Raw genomic sequence first — 24,659 nt, 5'->3', positions numbered from 1 at the left:
GAACCAATTCCCCTGGACGATGCTTTTGTGGCAAAGGTGGAGCATGACGGCTCGAGGATCATGGCCCGCTTCTACGTCCCACCAGTGAGCACAAATACCCTCCTGAGTTGTGCTGCGGCGGAGGCCTTAGGCATTGTCAGCTTTGCCTACTCGGTATACCTTGAGGACATACATGAAGACTCTCTGATGAAGCAATAAGAACCATTACAAGGAACTTCGAAAGAACTATTGCGGTGCCAGGGGAAGCAAATCCACCTGACTACTATCCCCTGCTGATCCCATATCAACAACAAAGGAAAGCTCAATCTGCAGTAAAAAAGCCAAATCATATATACAATAAACCACTGGTGGAGAAAAGAAGGGAAATGAGAAGAATCTTACGCAAAGCGAAATCTTGCCCCTCAAAACAAACAGAGGAGGCAGCAATATCCGCGAAAAAGTCTTATAAAAACTGGCTTAAATCGCACCGTGTCACTTTGTACCAGGAAGACTCTGAGGCTATGCTAAAGACCCTAAGTGGGAAACAATCTAAAACTTTCTGGGCCTTGATCAACCCGAAAGGAAATAACTCAAATGAGGCCCTAGCTAACTCAATCGGAGAGAATCACTGGAGATCATTCTTCTCGGATATGTTCGCCCCACCAAAGGGCAACACCCAAGAAACAATACGGCCCAAAAAAAATCGATGGGACATTGAAAAGGATGAAAAGGAAATCTGCGAAAAAATAAGGAAACTGAACAACTCAAGGGCACCTGGACCCGACGGAATCTCTAACACGGATCTCAAAACGAACATCGAAGTATGGGGCGGACTCATAGCCCGAATATTCCAACAATGCGCGGACACCCAATCCATCCCGAAATCTTGGAAATCAGCAAACATAGTCCCAATTTTCAAGAAAGGCGATAAAGGCAACCCAGCAAATTACCGCCCAATAGCCTTACTGGACACCATTGGGAAATTGTTTGGAGCCTTTCTTCTGGATAAATTCAAGAACTGGGCAGTCACTTCCGAACTACATGATGAATTTCAGACAGGATTTGTAAAAAACATCGGAACACTGGCTAACATAATGCTACTCAGTGTACTGAAAGCCAAGGTGCTAGAGGGACGACCAAAGATACACCTGGCGTTCATAGACCTCTCACACGCATTCGACACGGTGAATAGAGAGTGCCTCTGGACTAAATTGAGGACTGGGCACTGCCCGACATCAATCCTGAACCCAATCATGGAGCTGTACTCTGGAACATCCATGAGAGTCAGACTTAATGGAAAAGGACAACTTTCAGAGGAGATCAACACTTACAGAGGCGTGAAACAAGGCTGCCCACTGGCCCCCGCACTGTACAACGCGTTCATTGGAGACTACCAACACTGGGACCCCACCATTAGAACATTTCCGCCTAGAATTGGAGGCGAAACGGTTGGCAGACTACTCTACGCCGACGATATCTTATTACTGGACCAAACTGCCATAGGGCTACAACGCAAACTCACTTCACTCGCAGAATATCTTGAGACCAATGATCTGATTCTAAACTCATCAAAAACAAAAATAATGATTCTGGAAAAATCCACCACACAAAAAGAAAAATCTAAATGGTTCTTGGCTGGAGAGAATTTGGAGAAAGTAAAATCATTCCGATACCTGGGAGTCACAATAAGCGCAAATCGCTTTGAAACCCCTATGCAGGAATCCTTGATAGCCAAGACCAAAATCATGATAACACAAGCCCGACTCATGGACAAAAAATACGGAAGATTCTCACTGAAACCAGTGTTGAACTTCTACACAGCGAAAGCGGTACCTGCTATCACCTACGGTGCAGAAGCGATGCCTATGATTCCAGAACTGACCTGGCAGAAGCTAGAAGGCTTATTTTGGAGGAAAATTCTAATGCTCCCAAATTCTACTCCGATGGCATCTATTCGCAGAGAAATCAACGTCATCTCTTTAAAAGGAAGAGTCAAGCTAAACATCTTAATGCTGAACCGGAAAATCAGACTATCCTCTGTGAAGATCTTCAAGTTTATAAAGGAAGAACTCAAAACAGGAGAGAATAACATCTTAGCCTCCTGGGAGCAAAGAAACACAGAAACCCTTGAGGAAATTGGAAGCTCATGGGAAGAATTAGAAAGCAACCCCGCTAAAACAGTAAAAAAATTCAAACAAATGGACTGGATCAAAACGCTGGAAGAGGCCGCCAATTACAAACTGGCCGCGGACCTACCAGTCAACTGCCAAAAACAAAATGAACCCATGAGCTATTTACTACAAGGTCCAAGTAAGCAAATTAGAAACACCTTTCTAAGGGCCAGGCTGAATCTTTTACACACGAAAGAAATCCTATTCATCAGAGGCTCTGCGGCTAATAACCTCTGCAGATTTTGCAACAAACCCGAAACAAAAGAAACCTTGAGGCATCTGCTGCTTTCATGCCCGGGACTAGCGGCCAAAAGAATGATACATATGGGCCACTTATCCAAAAACAGCAGTTGCGGGGAGGAGGAATATTGGTGGAATATCCTGATGTCAGGTCGAAATGTAAAATCAGTAATCGCAGTCGGCCAGTTCTTCCAGAATATAAACTTGAAGAAAGAAGATCCAATCTGACAAGCACATTTTCACCTGTCTAGACACAGAAGCGCAATAGATCAGAATTCCTCTGGGATCACAAACTCTTTGAACAACAAACTTTGTTAAAACTGTGAAAACAGTTGAATCAAATAAAAAAAAAAAATAATAAAAAAAAAAAAATACTCTGCCTTGTTCCAAGGAATTGGCCAAATGGCCCGTGACCCGGTGAGGCTGCACATTGACGAATCTGTGCAGTCCATAGCCCTGAAACATCGGAGGATGCCGTTCCATCTGCGCGAGCAGGTGGACAAGGAGTTGGACAATCTAGTGAATCTAGATATCATCGAGAAGATTGAGGGTCCCACACCATGGGTCTCACCAATCGTGGTGGCAAGGAAGCCGAAGCAACCCGACTCTGTCCGAATATGCGTCGACATGAGGCTACCCAACAAGGCCATTAAAAGGGAGAGACATTTGACCCCAACCATCGACGACATCATTGCGGAGGTACAAGATACTTGCTTCTTTTCTAAGTTGGACCTGTGGGCCGGCTACCACCAAGTCGCACCCGGAGTCAAGATACATAACCACATTCACCACTCATTGTGGACTCTATAGGCACAAGAGACTCAGTTTTGGCATTGACAGCAGAGGTGTTTCAAAACATCATTAGAGGCGCCCTCGCTGACCTGGAGGGAAGTGACGACATCCTAGTATTTGCCAAGACTGAGGTAGACCATCTGCGCAAGTAGGCCAGGACCTTTGAGAGACTGCAATCACTGGGCCTCACGCTTCACAGGGAGAAGTGGGAGTGTTTGCACCCAAACATCTAATTCTTTGGATTTGTGTTCAAGGAAGGAGGTGTGTCGCCAGATCCGAGGAAAGTACAGGACATTAAGAAGGCCCAACCACCTGAGTCTGTGTCGGATGTGAGGAGTTTTCTCGGAATGGTAACGTACTGTGGTCGATTCATACAAAACCTAGCATCCAGATCGGAGCCCCTGAGGGCCCTCACAAAGAAAGAAACAACCTGCACTGGGGCCCTCTCGAACAGGCGGCATTCAAAGACATCAAGAGTGCCCTCATGGCTGAGGACACCATGGAGTTCTTTGACCCCACGCTTCAGTCAGAAATCATTGTGGACGCCAGCCCGTTTGGCCCAGGGGCCGTGTTGACGCAAATTGATCGGGAGGACGGTGTTCACCCTGTGGCCTACGCCAGCAAGGCGCTGTCCGACACCGAGCAGCGGTACTCGCAAATATAGCGCGAGGCCCTAGCAGTACTGTGGGGGTGCAGGCACTTCAGGCTCTACGCCGTGGGCTGTCTGGTGACTGTCGTGATGGACCACAAACCCCTGCTGCCCATACTGGCGGGGTCCTCGTCCAAACCACCGGCGAGGATTGAACGATGGATGCTTGCCCTCCTCGAGTATGGTGTCACCCTAGTGTACAGGCCTGGTGCAAACAATGCGGCGGACTATCTGTCCAGGCATCCCAGGGTGGACAGCAAGGAGGAGCAGGACACATGTGTCGAGGAAGCGGATGCCCACGTTCGAATGGTGGTTGAAGCGGCAACCCCCAACGCCATGCCCCTCGAAGACCTGGAGCCGGCGGCAGCTCAGGATGAGTGTTTTCAAATACTGAAGCACGCGATGCAACAGGGCTCATGGAAGACTGTGCTGGAGTCCCTGGCCGGGCACACGCAATAAGCCAAGGTGGGGCTAGAACAACTGTGGAAGGTAAGGGAAGAGCTATCGTTCTCGGCGTCTGGCCTCCTATTAAGGGGTGACCGGATAGTTGTGCCCCAAGCTAAGATCAAGGAGGTGATCACTCTGGCCCACCATGGACACGAAGGCGCTGCCAAGACCAAGGCCCGGCTACGCCTCAAAGTGTGGTTCCCTGAGCTGGAATGGAAGGTCGATGACTTTGTTGCTGCATGTGTCTGGTGCCAGGCAGCCGCCCCACTGCAAAGAGAGCCGCCGATCAAAGCAATGCTCTGGGTACGCGGCCATGGGAGGTGGGGAGGTGGTGCATGCAGATATTGGATCCACCACACTGGGCACACATTTCCTAGTAATCGTGGACGAATACTCCCGATATCTGGAGGTCGAGTTTGTGGACTCAGTGGCCTTTGAGCACGTGGTGGTGGCCATTGAGAAAGTGTTTGCCTCCCACGGTTTCCCCCACACCCTGTGCTCTGACAATGGGACGCTCTGGCCGCGGGCCAACGGTGAGGCTGAGAGGCTGATGAGAACTCTTTATAAGACTTTCCGGATAGCGCAAGGCCAGGGGCAGTGCCTGCAGAGGGCTCTATACCAGTTCCTATGAGTCTATCGCGCTACCCCCCACGCTTCCATGGGAGTCGCCCCAGCCGAGGCCCTGTTCAAATGGTGCCCCAGAGGGCTGCTGCCCCAGGTGGGGGATAAAGAGCCCGGAGTGATCGATGATCAGCAGGTGGAGCTGGATCGCCGGCTGCGGATGGAACAAGAGAACACGAGGAGGGGGTTCTGCCGGCAACGTCTGGAACCGGGAGATGAGGTGCTCATAAGGAACAGACACCCCCATGGAAAGCTCTCTCTCCCATATGAACCTGAACCACTTGATGTGGTGGCCGTCAAGGGGTCCATGGTGACGGCCTCAGACGGGAGGTCGGCCGTCACCCAGAACGTGAGTTTCTTTAAGAAGCTAGGTAACCCCAGAACTGAGCCTCCCCTCGAACCTGACAGGATGGAAGTACCGGACGAGGGCGGAGGCGATCCCCTCACGCCCGCATCCCCAGCCCGGGGAGTGCCACCAGATGGACTGCCCATGCAGGAGGTAAGCGGGAGGTACCCCCAGAGGGCTGGGCGAGGGAAACCCACTTACCTCAATGATTACGTGCTGGGACATGTGTCATAGTTGGCCCGTGGGCCCCATGTGATAGTTACAGGGATCCAGGGTGGTTGTGAACAAAGGGGTGTGTGGGGAGTTTTTTCCATTGCACTGTTTGTTGTTATTGTTCTTTGAGACTGTTGTTTGTCCTCATGGAAAAGGAGGAGTGTGGTGCTGCCCCCTTGAGGGACGTGCACACGGCTGCGTGACGTTGCACGCCACCGCGTGCATTATAAATAAAGGAGGCGTTCCCGGCCGCAACAGTGCAACCGGGGAGCTTGAGCTAAATAGACGTGTGTGTGTGTCTGAGTCTGTGGGGTTGGGGGCTCACGGGAACCGCCTACTGGGTCATGGAGATACCCCCAACAACAACCAGTTCCCCGCCCCTACCCACTAGTGCCTCCTCCACCCAGAGCCCTCCAGTGCGATCCCTACTGCACTCTCCTAAATAGTGACCTTGGGATCACTGTTCTACTATCCCCTCCTTGGTGTCCATACGGTCCCCTTAGCAATGATTGTATATATTTGCTGGCGCTTGCCTGCACGCATTTCCGTTGTCACGTCGGCATACAGACTAGCAGCAGGTAAGCATTAACACTATGCGCCATGGCACATTTCTATTATTAAATTACAAAGGGCTTTCCTAATCGCCCCATGCACATTTCTTTTCAGAAGTGGTACAGCCACCGAGAACAGAGCCCTTCTGCTCATTTTCAAGAGGTAACTTTCATTTCCCCACGATCGCACACCGCAAACTTTGGTGCACTTATATTTTGACCTGCATGACTGATTTAAATACTTTCACATTGGTCCTTTCAGATCACACCAGCTAGACTGTTCATTTAGGTATTCCTTTTGGGTGTTTTTCACTGTTGCGCCGCATGTTTCATTTATGACACTGTCTGCCATTTTCCTGTTCATTTTTTTCTTTTTTTCATATTTACATGTACATGCTTGCCTGCCCAACTGGGTATTTATCTATTTTACCTCTTTATTATTTCCCATTAATAGTTGGCATTGAATTATTTTCTGTATTATTTTCACAATTGAATTGATGTTGATCTGCCCAAACTGCAATGCTGAAATGATTACTTATAATTGTGTATAGTAAACTCCGAAACGCATTGGCTGATGAGCCCTTACTGACGAGGCAACAGCTGGCCTCACATGTTTTATTGATAAAAAATCATATTCTCTATGCAAGAGGATCCTGTAATTGATTATTAAAGTTTCCATTTGAGAACGTATCAGATACATTGAAGTTCCTCTCGAACTATCACTTGTTTTTAAACATACTGGAACTTACAAGCAGCACCTTTTAGGAGAGCAGAGTGAGAGCGACTGGCTTACTGTGTAGTTCCCACACAGTTTCACTTACATTATAGACGTTTGGATCCTGGTGTCCCTGGATCTTTTTTACCAGTCTGCTCCTAGGAACACATGTTAACTAACTTGGAATGTTGTTATTACTTCAGTTCACAATCTTGATTTAAGTCATCCAGTGGTGCCCACCTTTTTCCTTCATCACATACTATCCCCTCCTCCCTTTCTCTCCTTGCCCATCTGTCCCTGTATTTTCAGCCAGCCGTGTTCTAATGTCACCTCTTCATCTCTTTATTTTCCCTCCTCCTGTGGCATGTGCTTAGACTTGTTCCAGCCTTTGGGCACATGTTTATTTTCTCTCACCACCATTGACCATTCCCATTTCCACCTCCTATGGGGGCCGAGACCCGTGTCATCCGGTGCAGGCGCCCCATCACAGCTCTCGGGTGATACCACGCTGAGACCTTCCTCACAAGTTGTCACCCTGCATTGCCTCCCTTTCCATGTGAAAAGCAAGCTGAACGTAAAGGTCTACTTGTGTCGATCTTCTTTTGGTTGAGGATTTTAAACAATCTTAAGCAGAGTGGTTTGTACCAAATCTTGTAAGAGTTGACCTCTGACCCGTTAATTTTCATTGAGGTGGCCATGCGGGCAGGCTTCAAGAAATGTCCTTTTTGACCATAGGACGCAAATGCAGCTAGGGCATCTCTCAGCCGGGTTCCCTTCTCGTAGGGCCCACTCTGTGGATTCTGTCTAGGTGGATACCATCTGGGGAACCTCCAGGAGGAGTTCCGCAAAGAAAGATTGAACTGTCATTCTAAAGTCTCTATTTGTGACCTCCTCCGGGACATTCTTAAGGTTTATGTTTGATCGCTGGGATCTATTCTCAAGATCTTCGGACTGGAGTGCAAGGTTGTGTGACATCAGTGTTAGTTCTTCCAGAGCTTTGTAATTTTTCCTGGAGTCCTTAGCCAATCCTTGAAGAGCCCGTTCATTCGGTGTCTATATGTTCCATAGCTTCGAGAGCTCCCCCTTGATCTCTTGCACCGCTCCCTTGAAGTCAGACTTTAAGGAGGAGAACTGTTCCTGAAAGGAGTTTGTGATCCACGTCTGGAGGTCTGCCAGGCACTGTACAAAATCCTCCCTGTTGACTGCTATGGGGCTCGATGAAGAAGAGGTCTTCCTCCCTCTGCGACCGCGTCAGAGGGTGATGTGAGCCTTAGGGCCCACTGCTTGTCCAGCTGCCAACACCTGTTTAAGTGCCCTCTGCCTCCTGGGAGAGTGCCAGTGGGTGAGCCGGGGTTTCCTTGTTCCTTCTTCTGCTCTTGTTTTTAGACATGTTCCCCTCGGAGGGCTACCCCCCAGCTTGCCATACCGAGGCACTGCACATCTCGAAGCTGGCGTCTGCTCTTCCAAGGTACAATGTGGCTTGCTCTCTCTCCTGCCACACAGCCTTCCGCAGATGGCCTAGGTTCATGTCACTTCTACTCCAATGGACACTGTGTACCCAGGTCTCCTGTGCCTGAGGCGGACCCAGTGTGCTGGGATGTGGGCCCTGAACTGTCCAGGCCCCTGCACACTTCCACCAGGCGGGCTGCTCTCCTTTCTCTGCTGCTGGCAGAGGGCTCCTTCCAGTCAGGGAGCCCCACTACCTATACCCCTCCAGGCTACTCTTGTATTGTGGGTCTTCCTTCTTGCTGGTGGGGCCAAAGAACACTTTAAGGCTCGGACAGTGGGGGCACTCCTCCAGGCATCCCTTCTTTGTGCTACAGCTGCAGTGTTCGGGGAACCCCGCCACTCCTCACCTGCCAGCGGTGTCTCCGCTCAGTTGACACCTTCTCTGCTTCACCTAGGGCTCACTGCGGTGTTCCCTGCTGCCGTTTCTCACTCCAGCTGCGAGCACGGCTCTGGTGGGAGAAGCTGACTCCTCCTCTCAACCCCGTTGACAGGCTCAGCCAGGGCCCGCCATCACAGCTCGCCATGCAGGCCACCTTTCCCACCAGGTGCTCCTTTCCCTTTTCTCCTTGGGCACTGCACCGTGTCACGGCTTGCCGCCGGTCATCACCGCGGCTGAGTCCCTCCTGCTGCTCCTGCTCTGGAGAGGCGGCACCTTCATCCGGGAAGCCCTCCGGGCACTTCTCCGGCTCTTCGCTTATTCGCTGACAGCGGGCACTGCACTCCCCTTTCCAGTCTGACGGGAGCCGACCTGGTCACTCTCCGGGACCGGCAGCTCCTGTTCTTTCTCCTGCCTGTTGTGGGGCTCTTTCCACGCCCCTGATGCGGTCCCGCAAGCCCCGCCACACATAGCACACGGAGACACGGTGTTGCTAGTTCGGGCTTCCCGGTCGCTCTGCCGCGGCCGGGAACGCCCCCTTTATTTAAACAGCACGCGGCGGCGTGACGTGTCACGCCGCCGCGTTAGCCCGTCATCGGGCAACGCCACACTCCTCCTTTTCCGGGACGATCAACAAGCAACACAAACCTTTCAACTTTATTAACCCAATAACCACACTTATGAAAACTTCACTGCACACCCAGAAAACAGAACCCCTTTAATTGCAGCCACCCCCATTGGAATCCCCAAACTCACTGGCCATCTGTCCAACAACATAGTCACTGAGGTAGGCGGGCTTCCCACGCCCAGATCGCTGGGGGTACCTCCGGCCTACCTCCGGCAATCGATGTCCCTCGGTTGCTTCACCTCGGAGGGGAGACTCCGGCACCTCGTCCTGGAAGCTGTCGTTGAACGATGTGTAGGGAGGATCAGGTTCAGGGGGGGTTTCAGTTCGCGAATCCCCCAACTTCTTGAAGAAGCTGACGTTCCGGGTGACGGCCGACCTGCCATCAGAGGCCGTGACCATGGAACCTTTCACCGCCACAACGTCCAATGGTTCGGGTTCGTAGGGTAGTGATAGTTTACCCTGGGGATGTCTATTCCGGATTAGAACCTCATCCCCTGGTTCAAGCCTCTGAGGTTGAAGGCCCCGTCGAAGATTTTCCTGCTCGATCCGAAGCCGTCTCTCAACCTCAACTCGCTGATCATCAATGACCCCGGGTTCCCTGTCCCCCGCTTCCGGCAGCAGTCCTCGGGGGCATCTCCGGAACAGCACCTCCGCCGGGGCCACTCCGGTGGCGGCATGTGGAGTGGTACGGTACACACGGAGAAATTGATAAAGGGCCCGTTGTAGGGACTGGCCTTGTCCCTGAGCAATTCGGAATGTTTTATTCAATGTCCGCATCAGTCTCTCGGCATCTCCATTTGCCCGGGGCCACAGAGGGGACACCTTCCTATGATGTACTCCACAGCTCTCCATCAGCTCAGAGAATCTCTCGCTTTGAAACGGCGAACCATTGTCGGAACAGAGTGTGTGGGGAAAACCATGGGCCGCAAAGATCTTCTCAACAGCGATCACCACATGCTCGAATGCCACGGACTCCACAAACTCAACCTCTGGATATCTGGAGTATTCATCTATTATCACCAGGAAATGAGTCCCCACTGACGTCGAGCCAAAGTCCGCATGAACGATCTCCCACGGCCTCGTGCCCCTAGGCATGGCCTCGATGGCAGGCTCCCGTTGGAGAGGGGAGGCCGCTTGACACCACACACATGCTGCCACGAACTCGTCGACCTTTCTCTCCAGCTCGGGAAACCAAACCTTCGAGCGGAGTCGCGCCTTGGTCTTTGCGGCCCCTTGGTGTCCGTGGTGGGCGAGCCTGATCACCTCGAGGACCTTTGATTGTGGAACAACAATGCGGTCCCCCCGGAGCAGCAGCCCGGAGTTAGAGAATGATAACTCTTCCTTGACCTTCCACAACTGTTCCAGCGATGCTCTAGCCTCTGGTGTGCGTCCGGCCACTGCCTCCAGAATGGACTTCCAGGATCCGTTGTGCATCGATTGTTTCAATATCTGAAAACACTCATCTCCTGCTGCTGCCACCTCCAGTTCCTCTATGGACATCGCATTGGGTGTTGCCGCCTCCACAACCATGCTTATATGACTGTCCGCTTCCTCTTCACAGGTATCATACCCCTCTCCCCCACTCGCTCCAGGATGGCGGGATAAGTAGTCCGCCGCATTGTTGACTCCTGGTCTGTAGACAAGGGTGACGGAGTATTCAAGTAGGGCAAGCATCCATCTCTCGATTCTTGCCGGGGGTTTAGATGAGGACCCTGCCAGTATTGGAATCAGTGGTTTATGGTCTGTGACCACGGTCACCGGGTGCCCCAACACGTAGAGCCGGAAGTGGCGGCAGCCCCATAACACCGCCAAAGCCTCCCGTTCAATTTGGGAGTATCTCTGTTCTGTGTCTGTGAGAGCCTTGCTGGCATACGCCAACGGTCGAATGGTCCCCGTGATGTCTATTTGGGTCAACACAGCACCCAGCCCGAAAGGGCTCGCATCGACCACAATTTCCGACTCCAGCGCTGGGTCGAAGAATGCCATAGTGTCCTCCATGGTGAGAGCACCTTTGATGTCTTCGAAGGCAGCTTGTTCCAGGGGGCCCCAGTGCCACAGCGTATCCTTCTTGGTGAGCGCCCGAAGAGGTTCCGACCTTGCGGCCAGATTCTGGATGAAACGCCCACAGTACGTGACCATCCCTAGGAAACTCCTCACCTCCGTTACCGACTCAGGTGCTTTCGCCACCTTAATGTCTTGGACCTTCTTCGGATCTGGCGACACCCCGCCCTCCTTAAAAATGAACCCAAAGAACTCGATAGACGAGCGCAGGAACTCACATTTCTCCCTGTGAAGGGTGAGGCCCAGCGACAGAAGGCGGTCTAGAGTCTTTCCCAGTCTCTGCATATGGTCCACCTCGGTCTTGGCAAACACCAGAATATCATCGCTGATATTAAGGACGCCTTCCAGATCTGCCAGGGCGCCCCTGATGATATTCTGGAATACCTCGGCGGCCGACGACACTCCAAAGCTCAGCCGCTTGTACCGATACAACCCCCGATGAGTAGTGAAGGTTGTAATGTACCGGGACTCAGGGTGGAGTACGACCTGATGATAGCCAGCTCGGAGGTCCAGCTTGGAGAACACACGAGCCCCTTGGACCTCAGCAATAATGTCATCGATGGTCGGTGTGAGGTGTCGCTCCCTCCGGATGGCTTTATTGGGGAGCCTCATGTCCACACATATGCGTACTGAGTCAGGTTGCTTAGGTTTTCTGGCAACCACAATCGGGGACACCCAGGGTGTCGGGCCCTCCACTTTCTCGATGATATCGAGGTGCACCAAATTGTCCAGTTCTTTGTCCACCAGTTCTCTTAGATGGAAGGGCACTCTGCGGTGTTTCAGCGCAACAGGTTGCACGGACTCATCAATATGCAGTCGGATCGGTTCTCCTGTCATCTTCCCGATCCCATTGAAGAGTTTAGCGTAACGTTCAAGGAGGTCATTTATGTCCTCTCGGTGCACGGCGTATGCAAATCTTACGATCCCCAAAGCTTCCGCAGCCGCACAACTGATCAGGGTATTGCTACTGACTGGGGTTACGTAAAATCGAGCCTTGATGTGCGACCCATCATGCTCCACCTTCGCTACAAACGCCCCATCCAGTGGTATGGGATCTTGACCACCGAATGCAAATATACGGGCTTTCGGCGCTACCAAACTTGGGGGGGGTCTAAGAGAGTCATAATGTTCTCTGGCCATCACATTAACAGAGGCACCTGTGTCCACCAGGACTGGGACCGGGGCGTTGTTGATCTCAACGATACACCGTGGCTGCCTTCTGCTCTTCGCTTTGAGCATCTCCACACTCGAGACAAAAAATATGTTTTCCTCGTCCACTTCATCAGCCACCTCCGCCTGCGGATCACCCTCACCCTGTTCCACCTGGGCCACGCTGGGCTGCTGGTATTGGCGAGGGGCCCATATCCGAGCCTGACCTCTCGGTACCATCACGGGCAGGGCTGCACGGCACACCCTCGAGAAGTGGTCTGCCAGTCCACACCTCCCACAGACCTTTCCAGCCGCCGGGCACTCCGCTGTGTGAGGGAGGTCATAGCCGCACTTTTGGCATGACTCACCGGCTCTTCCTGCCCTGTCTCGGGGCCCTCCGCCCGGACGCCTCGCTCCTCGGCCACCTCGCCACACGACGCACACCTCCTCCGACCTCACTGAACGAGACCCAGACTCCATCTTGACAGCCCGGGCTTCAGCTACCTCATGGCACCGGCCTAGCTCCAATATGCGTGGCAGCGTGATGCCAGGCTCCCTGAGGACTTGTCTCCTGAGTTTCCCCGACGAACATGCTTGAATGAGCATGGTGCGGATCATGTCGTCCGCATCCCCCCATGCACATCCCAGAGAAAGACGCCGTAGGCGACCATAGAAAGTGTCCAGCGTCTCCTCCTCCTTTTGCTTGGCCGAGAGCATGACAAACCTCTCATAGTCCGTGTTCGCAAGAGGGAGAAAATGAGTAAGGAGTGCCGCCTTGGCCGCATCATACGTGTTGTTGGCAGGCGTAAGGGACTCAAAAATGTCTTGGACTGCGGATCCAGCCGAATACAGCATAGTGGCGATTCTGCTGTCATCATCCGTCACGTGTGCCGCTCTGAAGTACATATCAAGACGACTCACCCATCTCCTCCATCGAGGCCCCATGCTTGAGGGTGGACCTGACGCGTCAAACTCTGGAATGGGCTGCAGAGCTGCGTGAGCGGTGGGCACTGGTTGTTGAGCCATGATGGGGGGGTGCAGGTTGGCCCAGCAGCAGACCTGGAGGAGCCTGAGTCCCTGGGGGTGCAGCAGCCGGCTGTTGGGCGGTCCGCGGGGCAGCCCCCTGGCCACGATCCTGGGGTTGCGACGTTGATGAAGTGTCGTCGTCTGAACCGTCAGATCCGTCCATGGACTTGAGCGCACAGGCACCCCCACCTACTGCGTTGGGGGCCGCAACTCAAACCCACGATCATTCAGGCGTTCATGCAGCAGCCTCAATCTGGTCACCCCAGCACACCAGCAGTCCCCATGGGTTAAATCCGGCAAGACCCACCACGCCAGGTGTACCTGATGATGAAGGAGATGAAGAAAGAGATGCACCGCACCCTGATGATGAAGGTGATGAAGAAGCAGACATGCAACCACTATTGACTGTCCATCCGAATTTAGGAAGTTCCAAAAATTAAGCCTGGAGCATGGACTGGTTTCAGGCAGGCCCAGTCATACCAATCCTTCTCCGAGCTTCCACACGACGTACGAGTCCCAGAAAAACTCAAAAATCCATAACAAGGATATGGGCGTGCAGATTGAGCTACCCGCTCTTAATGTGTCCAAAAATTAGGCTCATAAAACGTTTCTGCTCCAAACCGGAGCCTGAGAAAGATTTATGGCCTCGAGACAAAATGGCCGCCGGCCGCGTGTGCGTCCTCGCGACCCGGCCTTGATCGGAGCGAATCTTCGATCCGCTCCGTTACGAAAAATATTGTGAAGTCATTCACCGCCGGGCCCGGGTCTCCTCTACACCTCGTCGCCACTGTTGTGGGGCTCTTTCCACGCCCCTGATGCGGTCCCGCAAGCCCCGCCACACATAGCACACGGAGACACGGTGTTGCTAGTTCGGGCTTCCCGGTCGCTCTGCCGCGGCCGGGAACGCCCCCTTTATTTAAACAGCACGCGGCGGCGTGACGTGTCACGCCGCCGCGTTAGCCCGTCATCGGGCAACGCCACACTGCCCCATGTCAGCACCGGCGCTGCCGGCCACCTGCTCCACTGTTCGGGCTTCCGCAGTGTCACTGTTTTTCCGGCTGCCAAGGGAAGGGTGCCTGCACTCCCTGTGTGTTTATCTACAGGCTGGGGGATGTAAGGACTGCTAAATTCACACTTCATTTGGGCCGGGGGCGAGCTGCGAGAGGCTATCTTGGAATGAGAAATATTATTTCTGAGGCCTATTGATCATCACAAATGAGCATTATAGGTTTTCAGGGTATGAGGTGGGTCGCAGATGTGGGCAGAGGGAGGCAGTAGACAGGAAAAGGGACTTAGACTGTGTCTCTCTTCTGTGTGCGTATCCACACCACTGCACATGGCAAATAATGTGCAGATTTACTATGTGCATGGACTGATCCATCAAGACAAGCCGTTTACCTCCTGTAAGCAGGGTACATGAGTCCTGCATCCATTGGGTGCAGGTCCCGAATAGCCATTGAGGTATTTTCCTACCAAAATGACCAGAAGTGTTACATTGTGAATTTGGAGAAATTGTGAAGACTTGGATGATTTGGTATTCTGTGTTTGATGCATAGAACACTGCCTCTGGGACAGCACTGATGGCCCTCTTCATCTGTACTGCAATATTTCATGATTGTTTCCTTCAAGGCTATGCAACGCCCTGTTCTATTTGTCAGGCCAGGATTATTGCTCACCTGCGGTAGCAGATATACTCATGCCATTGTGCATGTGGGCAAAGGTTTCCAGATTTCTCTGACCAGGAAATTGAAGCAAAGTGGACTACCCCCTCCCCATCACTAGGAGGCCTTGATCAAGCGCACTCCACATGAAATGACAACATGAAAAAAAGAACAGAAAGGTGTATCTTGCATCACTAAAGTCTAAAGAAAATAATTGATTTTCCAAGTAATTTGAAAGCGAGCCACTTGATATGTGTCAGTACTTTAGAGACTGGGCTGCCACAAAAGCATTATTTTTCCCCTCTCAGACTCAAAGAGTTACATATGAACCCAACCAAATATCATGACATCATTGAATCAGTGTCTGATATAGAGGGACAATTCCCTAAAAGAAAAACATGGGATAAATGGCAATCATGAAGCATCTGCCAGTAAAGAGTACACCTGTTTTTTAATACTGTACCAGGAGATAAACTGCACAACATTTTCTCTGGTCTCAGTTTATAACCCATGAAAATTAACGTGGACAAAAATACAATAGCATTAGAATTTCTGTTATATGTCCTGGCACCAATGACTATCTAGGGGTCACTAACAATGCCAGGGTGCTACCCGCTGAGATATTGCTCAGTGTGCTTTGAAAGGGGCTAGATTTCAGCACATTCTTTATAGATTGTAATGACAAATTCCATTTTCCAATGCCAGTTTTACAAAATCACATTTAAGGGAATATTATAATGCCCTTCCTACATTGTCCGCAGAAAATTGCCATTCCCGAGTCAACTTTACAAGAACAGCTGTACGCCAATTCGGTAAAGGACATATAGGCGTGCTTCATCTTGGAGTATCTTTTTGCGCCAGCACATGATAATGCCAGTTTTACATTTCCCAAGGAAGTAATTATATGCGTGGCAGTTTCAATATTTTGCCCAGAAAATGAGCATGCCAATTTCACCTGCCATGTTAGGGTCCTCAATGGCAGGGCCTTTCTGTATTTTCTTTCCAACATTACATTAACCTAGATGCTCTCACATATGCTTAGTCCTACATTGTCCATTGCCATTTTATTTGCCCAACAGAAATATGTCATGCATGTTTCCACATTGTGTATTGCAGAAGGTAAGTCCTTTTTCTAGAGATATGGAGCACATTACAATTCTAGCACAACAATGTTATGAATACATTATTAGGAAAATGCACTGTGTTACCATCACTCTGGGAAATGAAGACAACTGTCAAGTTTGCACAGAATAGCAATATATAGCAAATCTGGAGACAGTAAATGCCCTTAGGTAAAGCTGCTTCATGTAAAGCCTTGCATGGCCAAAGATATACAAGAATTCAATCGTTGTACTTTGGAGTTAGGGTTTCTGTGATTTTTGGATGTCCTTTAGTGCATGTCTTTATACATGTGAATCATGTATGTCTTGTCAGAAAGGATATAGTTGTAACCTCAGGATACGAAATATTGTTTGGAAGCTGCGCAGAAAGCACAACATAATTTCTATGAGATGATATTTGAAAGCATATTTTATTCAATTGAAAGAATACTACATAAGCATACTTTCAATCTCTACATTTTCTAACTGTTTCCACATTGGCAAACCAGTTTCACATTTCCACAAAAAGAGCAAATATTACCATGAAAGAATCTGCATTGCCCCAAGAAATGACTGTGCCAGTTCCATAGCACTGTGCTAGCTTCACATTTCCCCATTCAGTGCATACGTTCACGCCTGATTTCCACAGTGCCTGTAGAAAATAATGATCTTAACTTTCTTATGACCATAGCAGTTTCCCATCGCCCTTGTTAGGTAAATATTGACATGTCATGTTCTACATTATCGGGGTCAATTTCTGGCCTGACCAGGAAATACTACTAATAACTTTTACTAATCCTGCACACCCAGGACACATAGATATTCCATGCAGTCTAATACCAGGCCCAGCCTTCACTAGCACCCCAAAGGCTAAGAGGCAGCCCTTGGCAGTACTCTGTTATGGACTGCCAAGTATCACTACAGACTGGGGATTGGTCCTGTGAGAGCAGATAGGATGGGAAAAAGGCCCATCAGTGGTCTGTTTTCAGTAATTGGGTCTGAGCCACAACTGACCTGTCCCTGTTTCACCCAATCTGGATCCTGAAGTGGTACCACCAAAGATCAGGTGTTTGATAGGGACTGTGGCCTGATTTGGAGAAGGGCCTAATGGGAGTATGCAGTACTGCTGGCCTGGGTGGGGACTGGCCAGGACAGACTCAAGCAGCTCTGAGTAGGAGTGACGAATCAGGGGCCGGTCCTGAGAGGTGATACTCCTTCTGTGAATAACTATGGGCTTGTTTATAAGTGTGAAACCAGTATGCAGTGTTTGCGCACATGCACCAATGCCCAAAAACAAGGCTGTCAGACTAGTCTGCACTGATGAGTCCTAATAGGGGCGAAACCAGTGTGCAGTGTTTGCTGCAAATGCACTGATGCTCCAACCACAAGGCTGTCAGACTAGTGTGCACGGATGAGCCCTAATAAAGGTGAAACTAGTTTGCAGTGTTTGCTGCACATACACCAACGTCCCAACCACAAAGCTGTCAGACTAGTCTGCACTGATGAACCCTACTATCGGTGAATCCAGTATTCAGTGTTTGCTGCATATACACTGATTCCTCAACCACAAGGCTTTCGGGATAGTCTGCACTGATGAGCCCTGGTGAAACCGGTACATAGTGTTTGCTTCACATGCACTGTCTCCCCAACCACAAGGCTGCCAGACTACTCTGCACTGATGAGCCCTAATAAGGGTTAAACCAGTATGCAGTGATTGTTGAGCATGCACTGACGCCCCAACCTGAAGGCTGTCAGACTAGACTGCACTGATGAGCCCTAATAAGGGTGAAACCTGTACACAGTGTTTGCTGCACATGCACTGTCGCCCCAACCACAAGGCTGCCAGACTAGTCTGCACTGATGAGCCCTAATAAGGGTGAAACCAGTAAACGGTGCGTGCTGTACATGCACCAATGCCCCAACCACAAGGCTGTCAGACTAAACTGCACTGATGAGCCCTAACAAGGGTGAAACCAGTACACAGTGTTTGCTGCACATGCACCGACGCCCGAACCACAAGGTTGTCAGACTAGTCTGCAGAGATGAGCCCTAATAAGGGTGAAACCAGTACGTAGTGTTTGCGGCACATGCACCAATGCTCCAACTACAAGGCTTTCAGACTAGTCTGCACTGATGAGCCCTAATATGGGTGAAACCAGTGCATAGTGTTTGCGGCACATGCACCAATGCTCCAACTACAAGTCTTTCAGACTAGTCTGCACTGATAAGCCCTAATATGGGTGAAACCAGTACGTTGTGTTTGATGCACATGCACCGACGCCCCAACCACAAGGATGTGAGATCACACTGCACTGATGAGCCCTAATAAGGGTTAAACCAGTACGCAGTGTTTGTTGAGCATGCACCGACGCCCCAGCCACATGGCTGTCAGACTACACTAGACTGATGAGCCCTAATAAGGGTGAAACCAGTACACAGTGTTTGCTGCACATGCACCGCCGCCCGAACCACAAGGAAGGTTGTCAGACTAGTCTGCAGTGATGAGCCCTAATAAGGGTGAAACCAGTACGTAGTGTTTGCGGCACATGCACCAATGCTCCAACCACAAGGCTGTCGGACTAGTATGCACTGATGAGCCCTAATATGGGTAAAACCAATACGTTGTGTTTGCTGCACATGCACCGACGCCCCAACCACAAGGCTGTCGGACTAGTATGCACTGATGAGCCCTAATAAGGGTGAAACAAGTACGCAGTGTTTGCTGCACATGCACGGACACACCAACCACAAGGCTGTCACAATAGTCTGCACTGATGAGCCCTAATAAGGGTGAAACAAGTACGCAGTGTTTGCTGCACATGCACCGATTATCCAACCACAAGGCTGTCACACTAGTCTGCACTGATGAGCCCTAATAAGGGTGAAACAAGTATGCAGTGTTTGCTGCACATGCACCGATTATCCAACCACAAGGCTGTCACACTAGTCTGCACTGATGAGCCCTAATAAGGGTGAAACAAGTACGCAGTATTTGCTGCACATGCACCGACGCCCCAACCACAAGGCTGTCAGACTAGTCTGCACTGATGAGCCCTACTACGGGTGAATCCAGTATTCAGTGTTTGCTGCACATGCACCGACGCCCCAACCACAAGGCTGTCAGACTAGTATGCACTGATGGGCGCTAATGAGCGTGAAACCAGTATGCAGTTGTTTGCAGCCTTGAGGACTGTCTTGTGTTGAAGAAGGTATGACTAAAATAGCACCCCCATGTGAGACAATTTTCTGACCTAAATTTTATGATGATCCTGTTTCTTTCTTCCTTTAGCTTCTCTGTATGTGCCGCTGATTTGTATGAATTGTGGGTCATCATATGTATTGTTTGTAATAGCACAAGTGTGTAATAAGTCTTGAATTGTTAGCTAGTTATTACATGTTGAACATTAAACAATCACCCCTGACATCTTGTTACCAACATTATAAACACAACCCCTTGTCAGGACTTTTCATCAGAATTTATTTCACATGTGATGTCATCAATGACATTTGTGATGTCATATTTGATGTCCTGGGTGCTAGTTTTAGCAGTGCACGGTGGTGGAGCTAGTTATGGTTGCTTAGGTTACCATAACTAGCAAATTTCTGAGGTTTTTCGGTTTTAGCTGTAACCATAACGTCCCTGTAACAATGTTTTTCCATTGAATTTCATAGGTTTTTATTAGTGCAACTTAACCAGAAATTTCCTTTAACAAAGTTTTTTCATTGAATTGTAACATTTTTATTGGTGCAACTTAACCATAGCATCCCTTTAACAATGTTTTTCCATTGAATTTCATAGGTTTTTATTAGTGCAAACTAACCATAAAGTCCCTTTAACAAATGTTTTAATTGAATTGCATAGGTTTGTATTGGTGCAACTTAACCATAACGTCTCTTAAACAAAGTTTTTGTCAGAGAATTCCATGGGTTTTTACCACTGCATGCTATTTTCCTACAACTTACTAATATCATACTTACCCCAATATAGCAACATGTCTGTCCAATTTCCAACATTTCAACTTAACACTCTGCCATTTCCCACCTGCTGGCATGATTTTTAACACTTCTATATTTTTTCCACAGTTTTTGTTTGTCAATGTCCGCGAACATCTGACGTCACTGTGGACCTTCCGGACAGTGCCACGTGACCATACATAGACTCAATACATTTTTCCAACATTTCCAGTAGCATTTTGTTTTTTGCTAATTGGAATAATATGGCATTAATCCCCCGTTCCAGGGACTGAAACGTGGGATAACGGCCCGGCAGCCCAAGTTATCGGCCCAAGCGAAGTGTGTCTGTGTGTGCCATGATGCCTGCGGGCGTTGGCGCATTATAAATAAATAACAAGGGTTCCAGACCATTATCCTCCTCCATTGCAGCCCCTGCAATGGCGGATAAAGGCCATTAGCAACCCTGGTTCCCAAAGCGAGAACCAGGAGAGCTAAATATAGATTTTTCTTCCTACAGTGGGACGCATTCGAAGTCGCGCTGCAGGAAGGAAATTCCTTTTCCAAGATGGCAGCCTGCAGAAGGCAAAGTCAGAACCCTATATGACCATATTACCGGAAGCACATATTTTTTCCCTTTCAAACCCATCCTACCCTCGAATAACTTTATCACATAGCCGGACCCAGGTGAACATGGCCACTTTAACACAATTTTTCATCCCTCGCGGTCAAGGCCAGTAGCCAAATTGTCCGGGTCATGACCTTATACCATAACCCGGACAATCTGGCCACTGCCCATGGCTATGGGCTATGCCTTAGTCACCAAAGTTATATCACTCTTTTTTTGTACCTACATTATGAAACTTGTAAAAAAATAAAGTGAAGTGTGTCTGTGTGCGCCTGATGCTCGCGGGCTTCGGCGCATTATAAATAAATTAATAAATAATGAGGGCTCTGGACCATTATCCTCTATTGCAGCACCTGTAATGAGGGATAAACGCCATTAGTACCCCTGGTTCCCAAAGCGGGAACCCGGGGTGCTAAAAAATAGATTTTTCTTCCTACAGCGGGACGCCGAGTACAGAGCCCCTCTTCCCTTTACATGGCAGCCTGCAGAAGGCAAAGTCAGAACCCTATGACCATATTACCATGTGCACATTTTTTTTTCCCTTTCAAATCTATCCTTCATTCAAATAACTTTATCACATACCCGGTCCCAGGTTGACATGGCCACTTTAACACCATTTTTCATCCCTTGCCGTCAATACCAGTAGCCAGATTGTGCAAGTCTTGACCTTATACCATGACCCGGACAATCTGGCCATTGCCCATGGCCACAGGCTATACTATACCTCAGTCACCACAGGTATATCACTATTTTCTGTACCTCCATTGTGAAACTTGTCAAAAAATAAAACACAGGCACGTTTGCAAAACCATGCTTTTAGGTCTTTGCCAATGCTCCTTACACAAGTTTGCTGTAAATCCACCCATGGTTTATTTTTTCAAAAGTATCAAATGTATGCACATACAATAGTCATATAACGTAGCCCCCTCTTGACAAAATCCATTCTGACTTTACAAAAACATTTATATCTAGATATAAACTCTTTTTGCAAACTTTTGTGTAGACTCGTCAAATTGCACCACATTTATGAGCTTTTGTAATATTTTTAGACCCCCCCACCTCTTGACAGAATCCCACCAAACTTTGCAAAAACATTTATATCTAGATCTATAATCTTTTTGCAGACCTTTGTGTAGATTTGTCAAATGGCACCACATTTATAAGCCTTTACAATATTTTGGGACCCCTCTCTAATTTTGCCCCCTCTTGACAGAATCCCACCAAACTTCACAAAAACATTTATATCTAGATCTATTATCAGTTTGCCAACGTAAGTGTAGATTCGTCAAATGGCACCTCATTTATAAGCCTTTACATTATTTTGGGACCCCCTCTAATTTTGCCCCCTCTTGACAGAATCCCACCAAACTTTGCAGACTCATTCAGAATCAGGTCGAGAATATAATTGCAAAATCTCATGCAGTTTCATTAAGTGGAACCAAAGTTATAAGCCATCCAAGAACTGCTTTTCACCAACCCTGTAATGCAGTGGTGTCCGCAAACTTAACATGAATGTTCGCTGACTTTTTACGGAGGAAAACACCTGTTTTTTGCTTCTTGCAGCCATATCCCATCCCATCCTCATCACTCCTCAGCTCACCAGAGATTATTTGATAGGTTTGACAACAGCAACATTGTGTTTTTTAATATGTTTTTACTGCGATGTCCGCGGACACTGGCTGCTGCCATTGAATCCAAGATGGCGGGCGTTTCCAAAAATCTGACGCACTTCATGCTTTTCACCATCCAATCAGTGGGCTCATCTGATGTCCGCAGACACCACATTGCCTCCTAAGCCAATCAGAGTCCGGGAAATGAGTCTGCAGACCGGACACAGATATCACACATTTTTTTTACTTACTTTTTGATCACCAAAGTAAGAAAAGCACGCTTTTGGGACCAATCCGCCGCTCCTGCCGCAAATTTGGTGAAAATACGTCCAGCGCTTTGGGCTGTAGGCCTGCGCAAAGTTTTTTCCCATTATGTCTGTCAATTTTGTGACCCCCCTATAACTTTTCCCCCCCTTGACGAAACCTCACCAAACTTGGCAAAAAATTCAGAGTGGGCCATATACATTGCAAAGTTTGATGAGGATTCGTCCACGGGGAGCGAAGTTATAAGCCGCCCAAAAAGTGCTCTTCCTATGAGTTGAGCAACTTATCCATAACTACGCGGCCGCTACCGCAGGCCGTTTAATATTTATGTGTTTCTGTTTGTCTTGTCCCTGGGATATGTCCGCCATTTTTACACTCTCATAAACTGGCTCACCACTTGTTCTCACATTTTTCCTATTGTACGGGGACCCTGCGAGGGAATGCCTGTGCCATCTGTAAATGTGATATTGTAAGTCAGGACTGTTTGAAATTGACATCACTGTTCTTAAAATAAATGCAAAAATAAATGCAGGAGCAGTGGATCAATCAGACGAGACAATGAAGGGAAGCTATTTGTGGCACTTCAATGTATTTATATTGTTTTCCTCTTCTTGGCTTTCTCCAGGTGTGCTTACATTTCCTCAATGGCAGCTGGTGCTACCCAGACATTTTACTGTGCACTGGTCGGCCGCTATGTGAACATTGCCATACGAGGCAGACAGGAGTTCCTCACATTGTGTGAAGTACAGGTCTTTGGACAGCCGGTATAATAAGATGACGTTGATGAAAAGGCAATCAAAGAAATTAACATATCTTATCATTAGCTTCCATCTGTAATTGATGTATGTATGACTTCGACTGAACCAATGTATTCTTCATATCTCAATTGTTCTGCTATTTCCAGATCAAGGACCACTAATTCAAACTACCATCATTTGATTCAAGTGCCTGCTATGCATTCACTGTTAATACGTATGATCAAAATATTTGTTTCCGTGCCAATCAATAAAAATGGAAATGTTCACCTTCAACGTGTGTTTCGTTACCCTTATTTTGTGCAGACATGCGCAGAAAAAGGCAATAGTTTGTATGGAAATTGAGGGCGACCCAGGAAGAGGACTCTGTGTTGTTCCCATTAGAGCAGCAATGAGCATTATTTTGTTGTCCTGACGTCACCCCATATGCTGGTTTGTACTGTGTGAACATAGTGTTGTAGCAAGGGTACCAGGCTCTCATTTAGAGAGCTTCTATTACAGTGAAAGCTCTTTCTCCTGATGATATCAACAATTGAAACACTCTCTCACGCACCACCCATATTCTCAGCAGTCCTGCAGAAATGCATCCTTTGATGGCACAAGGCAATAATAGTAAATTGTTATGCAACTGTACTCCTTTTAATGATAAACCAGATATAAACAACACTCAAAACCACTTTCTATGTCTACATTTTTATTTATTTATATAATTTTTGTTTTGTTTAGCGCAAAATCACAAACACGTTTTCCCAAAGAGCACAAGGGGGAAGATACACAGGAAAGGTGGGAGGTGTTCAAAACCAGGGTGAGAGCAGGTAATGCTGAATGCCATCAATTGTAGGTCTGAGTACAAACAATATCCCGCATATTACAAAAGTCCATGAAAGCTGAAAACAATAAAGCTGGAAAAGTGGCCCATAAGAGAATGCCTAAACTGGACAGTTAAAGACCTGAATCAGCTTTTGATCCAGAATGCTTAGAGGCTGCAGAGATACAGAAATGTCATGGGAAGGTGGTGTATTCTTCAAGCAAAGTCTAAAGGTTCTAGGCCAGGGAGGTTCTGATAAGAGCAGGAATAAATCGGAGCGTAACATCTTCTGATCTTAAGCGCATAGAGATCGGAGCAGTACAGAGATGTAAAGGAGATGTGGTCTATTCATAAATCAATTGGTGCAAGTTCCAGGGAACCAACCTTGGGCTACATAGTTAAGATGGAG

General features: G+C 48.7%; 1 protein-coding gene across 1 annotated transcript in view; it reads left to right on the top strand.

Annotated features, from left to right (window-relative positions):
• The window catches only part of LOC138452792 (fucolectin-like), a 100,064-nt gene extending 76,346 nt beyond the window's left edge, over positions 1–23,718 (top strand). Inside the window, exon 4 of the mRNA XM_069605135.1 lies at positions 23,313–23,718. Within this exon, the coding sequence (XP_069461236.1) occupies positions 23,313–23,457 (145 nt within the window). The 3' untranslated portion in view covers positions 23,458–23,718. The remainder of the gene's footprint in view (positions 1–23,312) is intronic.
• Positions 23,719–24,659: the final 941 nt, after the last annotated feature.

The sequence above is a fragment of the Ambystoma mexicanum genome, chromosome 4p (assembly GCF_040938575.1).
Source record: "Ambystoma mexicanum isolate Mex_15411 chromosome 4p, UKY_AmexF1_1, whole genome shotgun sequence".
NCBI classification, from domain to species: domain Eukaryota; kingdom Metazoa; phylum Chordata; class Amphibia; order Caudata; family Ambystomatidae; genus Ambystoma; species Ambystoma mexicanum.
This window is presented reverse-complemented; position numbering and strand designations above follow the sequence as displayed.